The sequence below is a fragment of the Heterocephalus glaber genome, unplaced genomic scaffold (assembly GCF_053883595.1).
Source record: "Heterocephalus glaber isolate CG9 unplaced genomic scaffold, H.glaber_assembly_v1.0 deba00001428, whole genome shotgun sequence".
Classification (NCBI taxonomy): Eukaryota; Metazoa; Chordata; class Mammalia; order Rodentia; family Bathyergidae; genus Heterocephalus; species Heterocephalus glaber.
In genome coordinates, this window is record NW_028258293.1 from 177,708 (window position 1) to 196,880 (window position 19,173).

The 19,173-nt window shown below is 53.8% G+C and overlaps 2 protein-coding genes across 3 annotated transcripts; one reads left to right on the plus strand and one right to left on the minus strand.

The window, feature by feature from the left end:
• Positions 1-1,941: 1,941 nt before the first annotated feature.
• Ifitm5 (interferon induced transmembrane protein 5) lies at positions 1,942-13,438 on the minus strand. Of its 2 annotated transcripts, XM_021264086.2 has the most exons (6): positions 13,263-13,438; positions 11,472-11,635; positions 7,811-8,416; positions 5,947-6,104; positions 3,091-5,111; positions 1,942-2,491 (listed from the first exon to the last, which is right to left on the minus strand). In XM_021264086.2, exons 5-6 carry the CDS (start codon positions 3,280-3,282, stop codon positions 2,279-2,281), a joined length of 405 nt encoding a protein of 134 aa, XP_021119745.1. In that variant the 5' UTR covers positions 3,283-5,111; positions 5,947-6,104; positions 7,811-8,416; positions 11,472-11,635; positions 13,263-13,438; the 3' UTR covers positions 1,942-2,278. The 2 variants fall into 2 exon arrangements, with proteins under 2 accessions (XP_021119745.1, XP_004851804.1); XM_004851747.4 differs by lacking the exon at positions 5,947-6,104.
• Positions 6,305-7,773, plus strand: LOC101722790 (interferon-induced transmembrane protein 2-like). Its single transcript, XM_004851746.4, has 3 exons — positions 6,305-6,416; positions 6,651-6,989; positions 7,471-7,773. The coding sequence occupies exons 2-3, from the start codon at positions 6,744-6,746 to the stop codon at positions 7,636-7,638; spliced, it is 414 nt and encodes a 137-aa protein (XP_004851803.1). The 5' UTR covers positions 6,305-6,416; positions 6,651-6,743; the 3' UTR covers positions 7,639-7,773.
• Positions 13,439-19,173: the final 5,735 nt, after the last annotated feature.

Consider the following 19,173-nt stretch of genomic DNA (forward strand, 5'->3'; position numbering starts at 1 on the left):
GCCACCATGAGCTGTGGCCCCTTTGCCATGTGTCACCCTGGCTTGGAGCCAGACGATTATGGACTGAAAGCTCTACACACTGTGAGCCAAATAAACCTTTCCCCCTTTAGCTGTTGGGTATTTTGTCTCAGCAATGACAGAAAAGTAAGACACCTGGGCTCAGGGACCAAGGTGAGTCCCTCTCTGTCCCACCCCTTGTTCTGCATTGTTACCTCCCTATCGTTTTCACTCAGCGGACAGAAGGCAGAAAGTGCCACAAACACAGGGAAGGGCACCCTGGGCTGGGGGCAGCTCTGGAGCTGGGAGCCCAGCACCTGCATCTCCCTGACTGCTCAGGCACTCGGTCTGGGACACGGTGGCCTCAGCCAGCTGCTTTTTCATTCTGAGTTTTCATGACCAGTGGTGACATATGGGGTACAGAAAAGGTAGGGACCCATGGACACTGCTCATCTCATGGCCACAGTGAGGATGGGGGCCATGCTTCCTGTGGTCCCTAGCCCCGGGAACAGGACTATGGCTTGAGCCCCCAGGGACTTATGCTGACTGTCCCTCAGTGGCAGGGCCTTGTTGATCACTGTCACCGAGTGGCCAGGGACCAGCAGTCTACAGAGGACATGGTGCCACCTAACGCAGGCAGGAGTGGAGGCCCAGTGCTGGGGTTACCTGGAGGCATTGGGATAGAGTGGTAGATGGCCCTGAACCCATAGGACAGTGAGCTTGGTACTTGCTGTTTGTGTGGCTCACCTTTGTGCACTAATGGGGGAATTTCCCAGGGTCCATCAGCCTGCCCAGGAGACTAAGCCTGGCCAAGGAGGGTTGTACCAGCAGCTTAACCACAGGCTCTGTCCTCAGCCCTTGTCCTTGCCCCACTGCACATAGGGCCCAGCAGAAGATCCCTTCCCTGGGGACATGTACCCAGTAGCACACACTCTGACCCCTGCATCCATCCTCTGTGTCCAGCACAGAGTGGCTCCTTCTTAAAACAGACCCAGGGTGCACACTGTCCCCTTTCTGGCCCAAGCACAGGTCACACGCTGCCCGTGTCCTTCGTTGGTGGTGGCATCTCTCTGTCCACCCTGGCCCCCAGCACACTCTGCCCTTGGCGGGTGGAGGACTCAACTAAGCCACAGCTCCAGGCTTGTCACCAGGTGGGAGCTGTGTGGGATTAACCCTTCCTCCAGCCCAGGAAGAGCTGCAGGCCAAAGGGCCCCTAAGAGGGAAGGGACTTGGGTGGGACTGAGAGTCCCAAAGCGCCTTCCAGTAAGACCCCTGTGATGAGCTCACTCTGCCCCTGAGCCACAGGGGCTAGGGCCTCACCCCACGCCCCTGAGGCTGTGTTTGGCAGCCTCTACATGGCGGATTCTATGGGGGTGGGGTCATGTGGTGAATCAGGACGGAGACTGCACCCCAGAACTGGGGCTCAGCAGAGGTCTCCCACTCTATCTTCCCTTATGCCACACAAAGAGTTTGGGGAGGGTCCTTGCGTGTGAAGTGACGTCTGTGTGACCACATGTGGGAGTCCAGTGTGTGCCGCCCCGGGAAAATCGACCACCCACCTTCCCCACTTCCCTTCCTCATCCTAGGGGAGGAAGTTCCCTGCAGCATAGATACATTGAAGGGTGCCTGGGTTGCGGGGACAGAGGAGCAGTGAGGTAGCAGCACACACATGGGACAGCTCACATGGACTCAGGACACGCCCAGACATGTTCTGAAACAGGCCACCAAATCACAGGGCGGCAGGGATCAAAGGCCTGAATTCCCAAACTTTGTCCAAAAATACTCAGGCACCTCCACCCCAGAAGCCACAGGCTGCCCTGTAGCTAAGTGCAGGGGACTGCTGGGGCACAGACAAAACTGGGCAAGTAGAAGTTGGGCCCGGAGGTCAGGCTGTGTGGTCCCATAGCAGCTCTTACCCACACGGTTAGCACGGAGGCCCAGCTCTCTGGCATCTGGCACTTTTATTTTTTTGTTTTGTTTTGTTTGGGGGGAGGGTTGCTACCGGGGATCGAACTCAGGACCTTGCATTTTTGAGGCAGTTTCGGCAACACTGAGCTAAATCCCTGACCCCATCTGGCAATTTTAATTGTGAACAGAGACTGAGCCCAGTGAGTGAGGGGCTGGGGGCCCTTTTTCAGCTGGGCTGAGGTCCCTGGGGTCGGAGTGGGTCAACCTTGGGTGCCCATGATGAGCCTGGGGTGCCTCTAGGGTCAGGGCCAGGCAGGGTTTGAGGCCCTATCACAGGGACTGGGGTGCTCTGTCAGGACAAGGACCCAGCTTGTTAGTCATAGTCTGCATCATCGAACTTGGTGCTGAAGAATGCCGCAGAGTCCTTAGCCAGCCGGGACAGGTGCAGGGCTCCAGTCACCACCAGTCCCAGGAGCAGTAGTGGGGGGACCAGGGTCCACATGATGGCCAGGATGTTGTAGCACTTGGCTTTGGAGCCATAGCGCTGTGCTGCTTCTAGGTCCCCAGCCACCTTCTGGTCTCGGGCCTGTGAGACAGTCACAGAGCTAGTCACTACGAGTCCAGGGGTCTTGGGGCCAGGGCCTGTTCCAACAAGAGCTGGGGTGAAGTATGGCCCGGGGCCACTACCTGACTGGGCCCTCTTCCCTCCCTGCCCCCAGCCTGACACAGGACTGGGCCTCAGTGAGGTCACAGGCCCCAGTCCCTTAGGGACCATAAAGGCATGTGGCTTGGGAGGCCCCAGCTGCAGGCCCATGGCCATTGGACCAGCTCTACCCCACATCACCTGTGTGCAAAGAGGGCTCTGGGGCTGGAAGCAAGGGAGCTTGGTCCACAGTGGCCAAAGCATGCGGAACCCCACTGTGGACTCCACTCTTGGGAGAAAGAAACCCCCTTAAGAGCAGACCCTCCTTTTTGTGAACAGCACCCCTCTCTGATGGGGAGGGCTCCCACAGTGACCTCATGTTACTGACCAACTTCCAGAGCCCCATGCACAAGCTACTGCCCATGGAGTCCCTCCTCCACCCTCCTTGAAACCCCCTCCCCACTTCTGAAGCCCCCTTGTTCAGCCCAGATGGAGCCCCCTTCCCCATCCTCCTTGGAGGCCCATATGTGCCCACAGCCCACCTTGACTGAATGCACCAGTGCCAGGAAGCCGAGGCAGCACAGGTTCAGGTAGATTGTGCTGAAGATGGACCAGATCAAGTGGTCACGGGGTGGAGGGCTCGGTGCTCCCAGCATGAGGGCCACGGGAGCAGCACCACCAGCCTTGCCAAGTGTTGGGGCCCGAGGGTCCTCACGGGGGAACGACGTGTCCATGGGTTCCAGTGCCGTCTCACTTGCTCAGACTGCTTCCAGGGTGGTGCCTGGCCTGCTTATAGCCCTGTGCCCGCCCTGCTGCCCAGCTCCACCCGTTAACAGAGCCCAAATTACAGTCTGGGTCTGTGGAGCTCAGTGGCCGCCCTTGTGCCTGTATCCCCACCCCACCGGGGAGACCCCACCCAAGACTGCTGGGAGACAGTGCTGCCCCCAGAGAGACCCACAGAAGCAGGGTGGGGCTGTGTCCTCAGCGGACCTCCTTGATCCTGGGTGCAGCCAGAGCCCCTAAGGCCTGGGCTCAGCCCCTTCCTCAGGACCAGAGCACTGAAACCACAGCCCTATATGCCCAGAAGTCAGAACTCAGGCTCTGGCAGTGCCACCTGCAGCTGGTGGCCCAGCAAGATGGGAAAACGGAGATCCCATTAAAGGTGACTGCTAAGCAGAAGCCAGGCAGCCCTAGGGACTACCGCAGCCAGCAGGGCTGCTGCCACAATAAGCTCCCCACCCACAGGATCCTCTGCCCAACCTCCACCTGCTGGGTGGGTGGGTCCCAGTGGATCTCCTGGGATCTGCTCTGCCCTCCCCAACCCTGAACTTTGTGTGTGGTGGCCCTGCCTAGGGCTGGGTCTCATCCTGCTGTCCTCCCAAGATGCCTCTGTGTGCCAATGACACACATGTCCCAGCGTGGACATCTGAACCAGGCTCCCCAGCCTGCTCAGGGGAGGTAACCCCAGCCTAGCTCTTCTGAGAAGCCTCAGGCCCCAGCTGCTGTCCTGTCCAACCTAGCCTTCTGTAGAGCCATGCTTTGGCTTTGCCTGCCCCTCGGATGCCCAGCCAAACCCTAGGGTCCCGTTATCCTGTTGTCCACCCCACATGGAACTCCTGAGACCGAGCACCCTCCCTCCTCCTAAGGCTCCTGTCAGCTGGGGCCAACAGAGTCCATGCTCTGAGCAGCCTGCTCCTGTTCGAGTGACGGCTCTCCCTGCAGTGACCCCAAAGCCGCTTTCTCCCAGGAAAAGCCAGCCTCAGCAAGGTGCTGCTAGCTTGCTCCATCAGCCTTCCACCAAAACTGCACCCCAGGGCTTATGTTTAAGCATGTATTAGGAAGAACCTTTGGGTGAATCCCTGAGGGTGGATGAGGAAGGAGGCACGAAGAAAGGGAACCCTTTGTTGCAGCCCAAGTGAAGACTGAGTTGAACCCTGTAGGGCGCAATTCTACATAATTTTGGAGAAAAATCATTTCACAATTAAAATTATGGTTAGGTCTAGTTTTCAAGCCTACAAGCCAGTTATGGCACGTTGAGACATAATTCCATTTTTGCCTCCGGTCAGAGCTAAAACCTCAAGGGTCTGATGATGTTGTGATGCTCCAGGGTAGGACTACGCCAGCTGAAGACATCCTGGGAGAAACAAAATCTTCATCTGCATAGTTCCTCACTGTTCTAGGATTGTCACTGTGCTGCCCGCTGAGTCACCTGTTACATTTGTTACTCCTGATGTACCAAACAAAGGTGTGGCAAGCTCTGAGTCTTTCCTCTTTGCTGCCCAGAGCCCCATTGATCAGGCCCAAAGCTCAGCTTCTTCTCTAAGTCTCATTTCTGTCTATATATTAATTAATCCCCCTTGTGCTGTCATGGCTCCCAGGAGACTAGGCTTACTGCAGCAGTTCTAGTAATCCCCCCTTTCCCTGTCCCCTGCAGACCCCAGAGAACCTCTGGACCCACATGGCCCAGAGATATCCAGAGCAGGATCGAGGGTCCAGAGAGTAACATGCAGATGAGAAGTAGGAAGCAGGATGTGGCCAGGGGTGGCCCAGCGATTCCCAGCACCTGTGGGAGGAAGCCTTACTCTAATGGGTGAAGCGAACAGGCTCCTGCCGGAACCCATGGGAAAAGCTGCCCTCTGCAGCTCAGTGCCACACAGCAGAGCCATCCCTCGACTGCCCACTCAGGCTCAGCTGGGACTGCTGGAGGTGGGCCATGGTCTGAGCAGGCTGCCAACACCATGGTTGTGTCGTCAGACTGTGAAGGATGCAGAGTGTAGATGTGACCAGCTTCCTGAAGGCAGTGGGCTCTGGGAGGTGACTCAGCCCCTATTTGCTCTCTGCCCGGGTGCCCACCCAGAGCCTTCCCACCTTCTTGGCACCCCACAGGGCTCCTGCCCAGCAGACACTGGCCACATAGGGCAGTGCCAATGCCTTTACCTCTGTTTCCCCTGATATTTGGGGTGAGAAATGCCTGCCGGAGGCAAGAGCCATCCAGGAGTGGATGTTTCACCTGGACGCTGCTATCACTCCCTGTGGACTCTGAGACAAAGGGGCCAGAGTAATGCTCTATGTGTTGTGATCCTACCTGATCCTGTGTCTAGCAGCGCCTGAGCCCTGGGAACACCCAATCTCTAAACCTGCCCTAACCCTAACCCTGGCATCCAGGACTGCTTCCCAGTAACCATCCTTCTGCTATCCCCTAGGAGACAGAGGATAAGATCAGGGACAGACTGGTGCTCACATTGGGTGGCCCTGAGAGAGGGAAAGGCCCTCTCTTCAGCCACTCTAGGACAGCTGCGGGACAGGCAGCACCTCCAGCAGAGCTGCACACAGAGGCCCAATCACCTCTGGCTGTAGGGGACAGGCTAGGGACAGAAAGAACTTGGAGGCCTGCTTACACAAAGTCCTGGGGCTCACCAGGGCCACATCACACAGAAGGAACAGGGTCCTGGGGTGTGCTTGTCATGCAAGGTGCCGTGAAGCATGACATCAATGTGGCCATTTCACCTTCAGGGTAAGAACCTGGCCAGGGGCCAGGAAACGTCCTGGTGCAAACCTGTAACATCAGGAGAGTTGTGAGCCTGCACTTAACACAGCCGCTGCTACCTTCAGATCTTGGAAACACAGTCAAATCAGGGATGCCAACAAAGTCCTCATCTCTGAAAATACCTTCAGTCCCATCTACACTTCTGTCCTGGGTGCTCACCAGGTCACTGCCCTGCACAGCTTCCTGGGTAAAGCCCATGCAGGTGGAGCTGCTGGACATGGCTTCAGAGCCCATCCCAGGGACCTGTGGGGGCCATCTGACACAGCCTTGGGAGCTGGGAACTGACAGAAGAGGCCTTGCTAGGGGTCCTGGACACGGACAGTGAGTTCCCGCCACTGCTGGCCTGGGCTGGGGAGACACCCGGGCCTGGGAAAGTCCCCCGAGAGCCCCACCCCCAACAGCCAGTGGTCAGCTGACCCAAGTCCTGGCTTGGTCTTGCACAGGAAGTGCCCTGACCCTCCAACCTCCCCTCCTCCCTCCCCTGGAGAAATCTGATCCTAGGAGTTAGTTCCACCCGCTCAGTACCCTGCCAATCCCTAACTTCCCCATGGGCAGGAAAAGGAAACTCAGGAGAAATCAAAACTGCAGCGGAGACCTGGACACAGAAGAGCCCAGTATCCAGACCCAGGCCTGTCCCACATCAGCACCATGAGCCACACGGGCCCGGCCTTCTCCCACGCCAACGTCGGCCTCCCCCCAAACTATGAAAAGATCCAGGAGGAGCACGAGGTGGCCGTGCTCGGGGGCACCCATGGCCCTGTTCCCGCAGCCTCCACCGTGATCAACATCCGCAGTGACATCGCTGTACCCGACCACGTGGTCTGGTCCCTCTTCAACACGATCTTCATGAACACATGCTGCCTGGGCTTCATAGCCTTCGCCTACTCCATAAAGGTGGGTGTCCTGGGCATGGTGCTCTGGAAGGAGCTGTGAGCCTCCGTCCCAGCTTCCTGGACAGCACCCGGGTGTCTGGGTGTGTGCATGCGTGTGCTTGTGTGTGCGAGACCTGTGAATGCCCTGGGCCGTGTATGGGGTGCATGTCCCCCTGTGCGCATGTGCGTGTGTGCTGAGGCATCTCCCAGGCCAGGCACGGGTGCGATGCCAGGGCATCCTGGGGTCACACTTGGTCCCCGGCCACCCAGAGGAATTCTCCCCGCTGCCCACACCAGCCCCAGGCTGTCTGGGAGCTGCAGAAGGACCCACAGGGCACTTTGCCCCCGGTGGTGAGTGGCCAGCACCCGGGCCTCCTGCACAGTCTGAGTGTGGGGGGGGGTCCCCGACCTGAGTGAGGGCAGGGCAACCCTGGGGCCCCCCGGTCAGCAGCCTGGCTCTCCCCTGACCCAGCACAGGGCCCTCACTCTCTGGTCTCCCCCAGTCCAGGGACAGGAAGATGGTGGGCGACGTGATCGGGGCCCAGAGCTACGCCTCCACCTCCAGGTGGCTGAACATCATTGCCACAGTTGTTACCATCATCCTCACTGTTGTCTTCATCATTGTATACTCTGCGGCCATCGTGACACTCTTCCAACGCTTGTCCCAGTGACAAAGGATTCTCAGGGCTACTAGTCCTGTGATTTCCTCCCTCACAGCTTCTCTGGCCCTGGGCTGGGTCTTGCTCTGTACCCCACACCCTCAGCAGCTGTCCACAATTGGGCTCAATAAAGTGTGTGTTTCCACAGTGCTGTGACGTGTCCTGGGGAGGGAGCATTACTCACCGTCCCCATTTCGGTCCTGAGATGAGCCACCCTTGGTGCAGCGTCTCTTCGAGGAGCAGAGCAGGTCCTCAGGACAGAGGTCTCTGGGTACCTGCTGTGGGGAGGGGCAGCCTACCCGGAATCTGTTGGGTCCTCCTCAGGTGCTTCGTCCTTTAGCCGGGAGGAGCTGAGGCCCCCTTGCTCTTGGCCTCAGGTCCCCATGGTCACGGCAAAGCCCGACCCTTGACTCGGGGAGTCGACGGGCCAGAGCCACTGCCAGGCCCTGCCCCTCAGGGCAGCAGACACCACCAACCCAGCAGCACTGTGGCCCCGCCTGTGTCCTGGCTCCATGGGGCCTCTTGGGGACCTGGACTAAGGGGCTCCTGACTGCCAGGATCTGGGTGGGGCTGGGGTGTCTGTGCTTCTGCTTCCGCTGCCATCCTGGACCCCAGCAGTGGTCCCCACTTCTCTCCCCAGCAGAGCTCTGATTCTGGGAACCCTTCACACACTCTGGACACCCACTGCGGCCCCGTGTTACCTGTGGACGGGACTCAGGTTCCAACTGAATGGCATCCCTGAGAGGTGTCCAGAAAGGAAGGACGTCTTCCTTGCCCTCTCCCACGGCAGCTGGGTGCAGAGAGGGATAGGCAGGGTGCTGGCCAGGAGAGGACCCGGCAAACCCACTGACACATCACATCCCTGAGACTCTCTTCCCTGCTCTCTGCTTGCAGTCACAGCTCCCGTGTGTCCACCACCTGCCCTAGGGGCACCCTGCAGTGTGCGGGCCTCCAGGAGCCCAGGCCTGGGCCCATCCCCTCTCCCCAGGGTGCTCCTCCCGAGTCCTCAGCCTCCTCCCTGGATTGGCCTGGGCTTCTCCCTGCATCTCTGGGACCCCTGGCCACGTCCCGAAGCTCTTTGGCCCCTAGACCAGCTACAAAGTTAAATGTTTCCGAGGTTCCCCAGGCAGGGTGGGTCCTTGGTGCCATGGGTGCTCGGGTGGGTCCCTAGGGCCTTTGAGTGGGGTGAGGGCCAGCTTCTAGGAGGGCTGGGGGCTCTTGTGCGGGTGCAGGCTTGGGGCCTCTGGTTCAGGCTGGCAGGCTCCCCTCCTCGTGCCAGGACCCAGGCTTTCCCTCCACCTCTGACTTGGAAAAGCAGATGTCTGGGTCAGCTTTGTGTTGCTGGGACAAAATACCTGATGTGCACAACTTAAAGGAGGAAGAGTTTGTTTTGCTGGCAGTTTCTGAGGTTTAAGTCCGGGGCTGCTGGGCTCTGAGCAAAAGAAAGATGCTTAGCTCCGGGCACCCAGGGAGCAGACAGCAGGGTGAAAGCTCTGGAGAGCCAGGGCCAGGGCCATACAGGGTCCCCAAGGTCATGCCCCACGGCTACCTGGTACGCCCAGAAGTGTGCTGTACTAATTCCAAGGCGACTCAGCCGACCAAACTGCCAGTTGCTGACAGCTGTCACAAGAGACAGTCCAGCTTGAGCACTGAAGCCTCTGGAGGGATCCCATGGCCCTGTCCTCCCTCACCTGGCAGCAGAGCACCCCTGCCTGGTCTCCTGCACCTCCCTGGTTAGGGGAAGCTCCATGGTTTCCTCAGCTGGGAGGATGGGAATCCTAGCTGCTCAGTTAGGAGAATGGGCCCTGGGCGGCCCACACCCACGTGACTTGGAATCCCTGCCCCAGGGTGTCCATGGCCACTCATTTCCCACTCACTTCACCCGTGTACCCAGAGAAGGAGTCCAGTGGTCAACACCCAGGACTAGGAACCCTGCCAGCATCTCCTCCTTCCCATTCCCTAGGCCTCAGAATTTCAGCTGTGTGCAGGCACAGGTGGCCCCCCCCCGCCCCAGTCTGGGACTATGGTGCCACAATCATGCAGCGCATTCGGGGTTCCAGACTGATGGTGACCCATTCTGCCGGTCTGGCTGCACTGGGCTCCTGCCTATAGTGTGTGCCGTCTCCTTAGTTTCCTCCTCTGGGCTTCTCCCGTGCTAACCAACCTGATTCCACCTTGAGTCTTACCACCTGTGTGTTCCTTTGCTTGGACAAAGCACCCAAAACCCATATCCTGTTTGGCAGTAAACTTGCTGCAGTTGCAGGATGTTTTGTCGCTCACCTAATGTGTAAAACTCCCTTTTGACCACCCCCCCCCAACCTGGCACGGTTCTGCTTTTGTAAAATTTCACTTGTTCTCCCCTTGAGCCCTCCCCAACTGAAAGCATGATTTAAAAGGAGAAATCAAACTGTCTCTCAGGGCCAAGAGAACTTTCTGGGCACTAACCCCTCTTGGTCACCTGCTGTATATAAAACAGACTCAATTCTGGCTCAGAGTGTGGCACATCTCTATTATTCCAACTCGCTCGCCCATAACAGCTGGAGGCCCCAGCAAGATCACCACGGTGGGTGGACTGGCCTTGCTGTGGTCCCTCCCATCTGCAGCAGCAAACTGTATGGAAGGTGCCCCCGAGACAGTCCAGGGCCCCGTAGTCTCACTGCTGACACTGAGTGGATTGCAGAGATGCCTGGGTCACCCTCCAAATTTTCCAGAGTCCACCTGCTCTGGTCTGCAGATAAGGAGCCTTCTGGTTCTGGTGGGGAATAGTAGTCCTTGACGAAAGCATTCCGCAGGCCCCTCCTAAGGTCAGGACACTGCCTGAGGTAGCCTATGGTCTAGTCTGGTCTGGCTGCAAGTCAGCCAATCTGGGAAATCACCAGGGAAGGGTTTGGAAAGTTTTTAACCTCCAAATGGCTGTTGTATGAATGAATGTGGGACTGGAAATGGGCAGTGTAAGCTATGGACTGTCCTGTCTGTGCCCCATGATGAAGAGGGGGATTTCTCCCCCTCGGAGTTATGGGGTCTGACTGAGGTCATATGTGATTCCATGGACACGTCTAAGAAAGGCCAGCTGGGTGCTCTTGCAATGAGATAATTACACCCTAAAGCCTGGACGGTCCTTAAAGTGGCTGAGAGGCTCACAGCCAGTTGACTGACTGAGTGGTTCATCCCCACAGAGGAACACCCGCTTCGTCTGTCACAACATCATTCCAGGGTTTCACCACATAAACACTAAGGGATTTTCTCTGTCCAGGCATCCCCATTGTCCCCACACACTGGGACCTGTCTTCTTCAAATTGCGGCTGACCTCTTGCTACCAGGACTCCTGCAACTGCTTTCCCACCTGCCTTATTCTCCCCAACACTGTTCCTTCTGTGTCTCACACGTCATACTTTGGGAAAGATTTCACCAGCTCCAACAGGGCCAAATCCTCTCTCTTCCAGGCCTGTGTCCTTGGCATTCTTCCTTTGATCTGAAGCTGACTGATTGGCATAATAGAGGTGCCTTTCAGTTTTGAGATCAGCCCGACTACAAGTCCCATCTTCTGGTCCATCTTTTCTGCCACCTTTCTGCCTACCCTGTGTCCTGCCCATGGCCAAGCTCAGGAGACTATTTCATTTGATCAGTTCTCACTCATCCTGTTTTTGTTTACCTCTGCCGTGGGTAGCCCTTGCCTGACTATGTCCTTCAGTGTTTTTCCTGTTGGGTTTCCTACTCCTTGAACTGAGTTTTGAGGACATTCTCTGACCATTGGTGGCTTTGTTGTCCTAAGGGCATCTTTTCCCCTCCCTTTGTACCCTGGACCCTTGTTGACATTGCAGTTGAGGCCATCCTACAACCCTTACCGGAGGAAGCATTTCGGAGCCTTTTCGCCTTTCTCCAGTGGAAACATCAGCAGCATCTCAGCCCCAACGTCAATACAGGGGTCCTGGTCCCTCCTGGTCCCTCCCGAGGCTTGCAGAAATGGCGAAGCCCAACCGACCTCCATTGCTGCTTGACAAAGTTCCAGCTGCGGGAAAGAAAGGGTGGAACACATCGTACCCTCATGTTTTATTTTTTCTTGCCATAATGTTTATAATTGTTACTCTGATCACAGGAGTCATTGTGTTTGTGACTAACAACAAACTCTCCATGAGGCAAATTGGTAATGATATATTAAAATCTGATCTGGCTCACAAGTCCCAAATTCCAGTTTCTCTTAGTTCTATTGCCCCATCCACTCCTAAAGAAACTTCTCCTAAAACCCCCGCTGTTTCCCCACTACTATAACTCCCCCTCTTATTGCTGACATTCTTTTTACTAAAGGGGTCTTATGAAGAGATTGGAAGGACAGACTTTAGATGTAAGAAATAGTGGAAAATGGGAAAAAGAAAGAAAGTTAAGACAGGTAAATGCATTAAGGAGGCAAGTTACTCAATATTTCTCAAAGTGCTGTAAATATCTCCTGCTCATGGACTATGAACCCAAATGACATTTAGTTAAGATGAATAGAGGTAAAGAAAAATAGAGAGCTAATAGCAAACTATATTAACCATTGTGCAGTTTCTCAAGGGCCAGCTGGTGACCACAAGTTTGATGCTTAGTTGATTAAATCTTGCTTGTACCCCCGCTGATATAAAGATTTTGATTAAGTTACCTTCTGTTCTGTTTAGGTGTGGGTAAATAAGGGGACAATTGTAATTTTTAAATATGTATTCATGATGTTCAGTGAAATGAAACAGCTTAGAGGAATTGTACTTTGTTTAGCAAAAAATAACCTTTACTTCAATAGATATTGCTAAGGCAACCTAAAATGTAAACATGTTCCGCCCAATGCCTCCCAGCTATTGCTTAAAGATATAAAAATAAATCAGACCCTGAGACTTCTCAGAGGGAACCTGAACATTGCTTGAGGAGGTTCTTTTCTCATCGCCGGCCCAGGACATCTCCCCTTCCTACCCTGCATCGACATTGACTGCAGCTGGTCTGCGGCACAGAAACTCTTAACAAAGACTCACCTTTAACCCCCCAATCAATGTACTATCAGGCCCCTTTGATATCCTCTCCCTCATGCTGCTTTGTCTTCTTTTCTTTTTATTTTTCTTGCAGCTCTTATTCTTGGGTATCTCCCGCCTGCCCTAAGTCTCTCTGCCATGGGGTCGTCATCCTCACAACCTGTTATGCCCTTGGTCTGCATGCTTAGAAATTTTTCTTCAGGATTTTCTGATGATTATGGAGTGAAAATGTCAAAGAACAAACTTCGCACTTTTTGCGAGCTCCAGTGGACCTCTTTTAGTTGTGAGCTGGCCCTCTGAGGGCTCCCTCAACCCTGCCCTGGTTCAGGCAGATTGGAAGGTTGTTACTGGGTCACCAGGACACCCTGATTGGTTCCCTTCCATCGACTCCTGGTTTACTCTAGTGCAGCAGCCTTCTCCATAGCTAAACGCCTGTGCCAAGAAGGCCTATTCAAAGCTGCTTGTTTCCAAAAGTGGTTGTCCCCATTGTGGGTGAACTCCAGAGAGACAGAAACCGGTTCTGCAGAGGTCAGATGCTGAGGAAGTCCTGCCTTGTCCACCTCTGTGTAACCCTAGTTCCCCCCACCTCCTGTCCGTCCTGACCTGGCTGCCCCAGACTCTCCCGTTTCTTCCTCTACTTACCCTGCTACCTCTCCCCCTATAGGAGAGCATCTCCAATCCTGACAGGTGGTCACCACCTTGGAAAGACGCAGTCCAGAGGCTCTCTTGCCTTTGAGGGAGGCCCCACCTCCCAATGGGGCAGAACCAGGCACCTGCCCATTCCTGGCATATGTTCCCTTTTCCACTTCTGACCTGTACAACTGGAAAACCCAGAATCCACCATTCTCTAAGAAGCCCCAGGTTCTGATTTCCCTGATTGAGTTAATCTTTAGGACTCATTTACTCACCTGGGATGACTGTCAACAGTTGTTTTTGACCCTGTTCACTGCTGAGGAGCAGGACAGGATTAGGTTTGAGGCTAGAAAGATTTTATTGGGAGGGCATTCAGAGGAGGAGGCCCATAAATTGCTAAAACAAGGCTTCCCTTCAGAGCATCCTGAATGGGACCCAAATTCTTCAGAGGGAAGACAGGCTTTGACCACCTTTCACCAGAACTTGTTGAATGGGATCTGGGCAGTGGCTTGGAAACCCATAAATCTGTCAAAAACCATGGAAGTAACACAGGGAGCAGAGGAGTCCCCCACTGCATTCCTGGAGAGACTCCGAGAGGCCTTCTGGGCTTACACCCCACTCGACCCCTCAGCTCCAGAGAACAATAGAGCTAGAAATTTGGCTTTTGTTACTCAGTCTGTACCTGATATTAGGAAGAAATTACAAAAATTGGAGAGATTTCCAGGAATGAACATGTCTCAGCTGTTAGAAGGAGCTCAAAAGATGTTTGACAATAGGGATTCAAAAACGCAAAAATTGGGCCCAGGATTTAGCTCAGTGGTTCCGCTGCCTGCCTTGCAAGCTCAAGGTCCCAAGTTCAATCCCCGGGACAAAAAAAAAGAAAAGTAAAAATTGGCCTCAGCCACGGCTGAGCAGTTGGCAAAGAGGCAAGCAAAGATCTTGGCAGCAGCCATCAGAGGGGACCCCAAGGGACCCAACTCCAGGAAGCCCAAAGGGCAGGTGCCTAGAAAACCAGGAGGATACTGCCATTGGGCAGAAATCAGTGTGCCTATTGGAAGGGGGAAGAGCACTGGAAAAATGAATGCCCCCACAGGCCCCCTGCCAAGGTGCTATCCCTCCCCACATCTGGGGGAGAGGAAGATTCAGACTGAGGGGCGAGGGCTCCTTCCTCTTGGTTCCCAGGAGCCCATGGCAAATGTTGAAGTAGGGGCCAACGAGTCCATTTCCTGGTGGACACTGGTGCCGAGAGGTCAGTGTCAAAAATTCATGTGGGAAAGCTTTCATCACAAATCATTCCCATCCAGGGGCCACGGAAGGAGTCCAAAACTGCCCGCTCACAAGTGAACAAATGGTGAGCCTGGGACCAAAGCAAGTTACTCTTTTCCAGTGATACCAGACTGCCTGCCCATTCCCTTTGCTGGACCAAGACCTCCTTCATAAGCTAAAGGCCACCATTTCTTTCAGTCCAACCAAGGCTCAGATGTCACTCCCTTCATACCAACTGTTCTTGACCACAGCCATGACGGAGGAGCATCTCCTCTTGGGGGAAGAAACCCCAGTGGAAACAAGCCCCAAGGGCCTATTGGACAGACCCCAGGTGGAGTTCCTGAAAGTATGGGCAGAAAGTAATCCACCCTCCAGTGACAGTTGAGCTCTTGTCGACAGCCACACCTGTGCAAGTTCAATAATATCCTGTCTCTCAGAAGGCCAGACAGGGGATAGCCCCTCACATTAAAACGTTGCTGGACTTTGGGATATTAACTCCCTGTCAGTCTCCATGGAACACCCCCATTCCTGCCAGTACAGAAACCAGGGATGTCAGATTACAGGCCTGTCCAGGACTTGAGAGAAGTTAACTGGTGAGTGGTAATGGTAACTCTGCACTCTACTGTCCCCTGCCCATATACCCTCCTGAGTTTGCTGTCTTCTGAGCACCAAGTGTATACTGTGCTAGATTTAAAGGATGCTTTTTTCAGTGTGCCCCTTGCCCCAGCTAGCCAGCCTATCTTAGCCTTCAAGTGGACTGACCCAATTTCCAGCATCTCATGCCAGCTCACTTGGACTCAGCTGCCTCAAAGATTCAAAAATGCACCCACCCTGTTCAGTGAGACCCTCCAAAAGGACTTGGTGGGCTTTCAATCCAACCACCCTAACCTCACCCTGCTTCAATATGTGGATTATTTGTTATTAGCTGTTACTAGCTATTCAGAACACCTGCAGGGGACGTGAGAGCTTCTTCAGCTACTAAAGGAGTTGAGTTACCTCATCTTGGCCAAGAAGGCACAACTCTGCACCCCTGAAGTATCGTACCTGGGGTATGAAATCTCAGAAGGAAGAAGAGCTTTGTCCCAGGCCAGGAAAAAGGGCCACCCTCCAGAAACCCACACCATATACCAAGAAACAGGTACAAGAATTCATAGGTGCAGCTGGATACTGTCACCTAGGGATGCCTGGGTTTTCTGAAATAGTGAGGCCCCTCCATTCTGCCACAGGAGGAAATCAATACCTAGAATGCGGAACAGATGAAGAAAAGGTCTTCCAGGATCTGCAAAGAACTCTGGTATCAGCCCTGGCTCTAGCACTCCCTGATGTTCCTAAGCCTTTTCATCTGTTCATCCACAAGGTAAGAGGGATTGCCAAGGGAGTCTTGATGGAGTCCTTGGGACCCTGGAAGCATCCCCTGGCCTGGCCTATCTCTCTGAAAGATTAGACCCCGTGGCCTCAGGATGGCCTTCATGTCTTCGGGCAGTAGCTGTCACACCTTTATTGGTCAAGGAGGCTGATAAGTTGACCCTCAGACAGGACCTAGTCCTAACTGCCCCTCATTCAGTAGAGACTCTGCTGGGGGGGTGGGGGGGTGGCTACTAACAAATGGATGTCAAATGCCTGCCTCACTCAGTATCAAAGCCTCTTCCTTGACCAGCCTTGAATCATCTTCTCAGCAGGGCTGGTCCTCTATCTGGCTACACTGATACTGGATGATAACCCCAACATCCCAATTCAGGACTGTGAGGAAGTGCTGGATCAGACCCAGGGAGCTGATCAGACTTAACAGACACCCCCTTGGCAGAGGCAGATGCCACCCTCTTCACAGATGGAAGCAGCATGGTGGTAAGCGGGGTGCAGAGGGTAGGACCTGCAGTAACTACAGTTGATCAAGTCATTTGGGCCCAGCCTCTGCCTGAGGGGATCTCACCCTAAAAGGCAGAACTGATCACCTTGCTCAAGGCTTTGAGATGGGGAAAGGAAAACAAGATAAATGTATACACTGACAGTAGTTATGCCTTTGCTACTCTACATGTCCACATGAGTATTTACAAGGAGAGAGGGCTCCTGACAGCTGCAGGAAAGACTGTCAAGAACAAAGAGGAGACATTGTCTCTCCTAGAGGTGGCATGGCTTCCCAAGAAGGTAGCTATCATTCATGTTCAGGGTCACCAAAAGGACAATACACTCGAGGCTAAGGAAAATCAACTTGCAGACCTTGCAGCCAGAGAGGCAGCCCTGAGGCCAGCTGAACCTTTAGTCATCCTCCCTACCATGATTCCTCCTCCCTCTTTGTAGGGAACAGGGGAAGGGGACGTTACCAGAACCTCTGCTACAGGAAAGGTAGACAAATGAGAAGAAGCTGAGCTTTGGGTCTGATCAGTGCTGCTCTGGGCAGCAAAGACAAAAGCCCCCTAGCTTGCCGCACCTTTTATTCAGTACGTGGGGAAACAGATGTAACAAGTGAAAATGCAGAGTTCAGTAGTTCACATTGGGATAAACAAGGTGTAACAAAAGGCTGGGGGGCAGTGGAAATCTAAGAACACTGAGGAACTATGCAGATGAAGATTTGGTTCCTCCTTGTGGTCCTGTCCTGGAGATTACAGCATCCCGGGATCACTGAGGTCTCAGTTGTGACCTGAGGCCAAAATGCAATTGTGTCTGGAATGTCATAGTTGGCCTGCAGGCAGGAGAACTAGGCCCACTCAAATGATTTTTCCCTAGAATTATGTAGCATTGCCCCCAACACCCCTTTGCTCCTGACTAGCCCTACTTACAATGAAGAGGAAGATAAAGAAGCAAGCCAGCTGCAAGCAAAGAAAGATCCCCAAGGCTGATGGAAATGTCCAGATGGTCACATCTACCTCCCCCAGGCATTAGCATGACAGCTCCTCTAGCAGCTGCATTTGGTCATGCACCTGGGGGCCTCCAAGATGGCTGAGCTTCTAGCTCCAAGATACTGCTTTTCAAAGCTGCAGGAGCTGTCCCACCAGGCCTCTCTTAAGTGCCCGACCTATGTACAAGTAAATTTCCATCAGGGCCCATCTGCACCCCTTGGGGTCAGATTCTGGGGTTGGAATCCTGGAGAACACAGGGAAGTGGATTTCACAGAGATCAACCCACCAGCAGATGGCTATCGCTAACTCTTGGTTTTCATAAATATCTTCTCAGGTTGGGCAGAGGTCTATGCTACTGAAGCTTCTTCAGGAATTAATCCCCAGATTTGGACTACTGGTGTGCATGGTTCTGACAATGGCCCCACCTTTGTAGCCTCTATAACTCAGTTAGTAGGTCACATGTATAAATTGGAAACTCTACTTTGCCTACTGACCTCAAAGCTTGGGCCAAGTGGAATGGATGAATCGGACCCTAAAATCTACTCTGACTAAATTGACTTTGGAAACTGGTGAAGGAAACAAAATTGACTTTGGAAACTGGAAACTGGTGAAGCCTGATGCCCTTGGCTATCCTTAGAGTAAGGTGCACCCCTTATAAACCAAGTTTTACTCCTTATGAAATTATGTTTGCAAGACCCCTTGCCCTGCTCCCCAAGCTTAAAAGTGGGGTACTAGAAGAGTTTTCTAACCAGTCCCTCTTAAAGTATCTCCAGTCTCTCCAACAGATACAGAAAATTGTTCACTCTCAGGTATGAGCTACTCAGTCCATGCCCAGCTCTATGCTGTGCCACTCATTCCAGCCCGGGGGTATTGTCTTCATCAAGGCCTTTCAGAGTGAAGGACTGACTCCAGTCTGGAAGGGACCATACATGGTCATCCTCACAATGTCCCTGGCTCTCAAGGTTGATGGAATCTCAATGTGGGTTCACCATTCACGTGTCAAGCCAGCCAAACAGTGTACTCCTGAGCTGGGAGCTGACCCTCTAAAGCTAAGGCTAGACCAATCATGATTGTGACACTTGTCCTTATTGTCCTTGGGCTGACAAAACCAGGCTCTGGGGAAATGCGACAAGGAGAGTTGTACTCCTTTCTCCTCACCTCCTTTAGTTTGGGAGAAATTCTAGGCAATGTTACTTTTGGCACCACCTCCCCTTAGCAACCTCTTAGGTTGCCCAAGGTCAACCTCTGTAAAATAGTTAGGAGAGATTGGGGAAGCTACTACTATCAGTTTATAAACCCAGGAAGCCATGATACTTATGCATGCCCAGGATTCAATCCATTTGGACAGTAGGGTTGTGGGTCCCCAACTGATTTCTACTGCTCTAACTGGGGCTGTGTAAAGATCGCTTCCTATAGTGGGGAACCAAATGTCACTAATGATATCATAGTTTGGAAACATGGGTGCCGAGTCACAATTCTGATACAAAGACCCTGGGACTCTAAATGGGCCACAGCATGGAATTGGGGCTTCTGCTTCTGGAAGGACTAATTCCTGACCCAGGGGAAATCATTACCTTTCAGACCCAGTTGCTAAGCCAGGCACCAAGGCAGCCAATGGGACTCCTAATGAAAGTAAAGGGCCCCTTGCTTGAGCCTCACCCTATTAACCCTCCCTCACAATGTCTGTCCTTAGCTACCAATAAAGCAGTCCCCTCATGTGTGCTGCCTCCCTCCCTATTCTCCATCCTAGGAGCCGTCCACGCTATGTTAAACCTGACTCAACCAGGCCTGGCTCAGGACTGTTGGCTCTGTCTAAA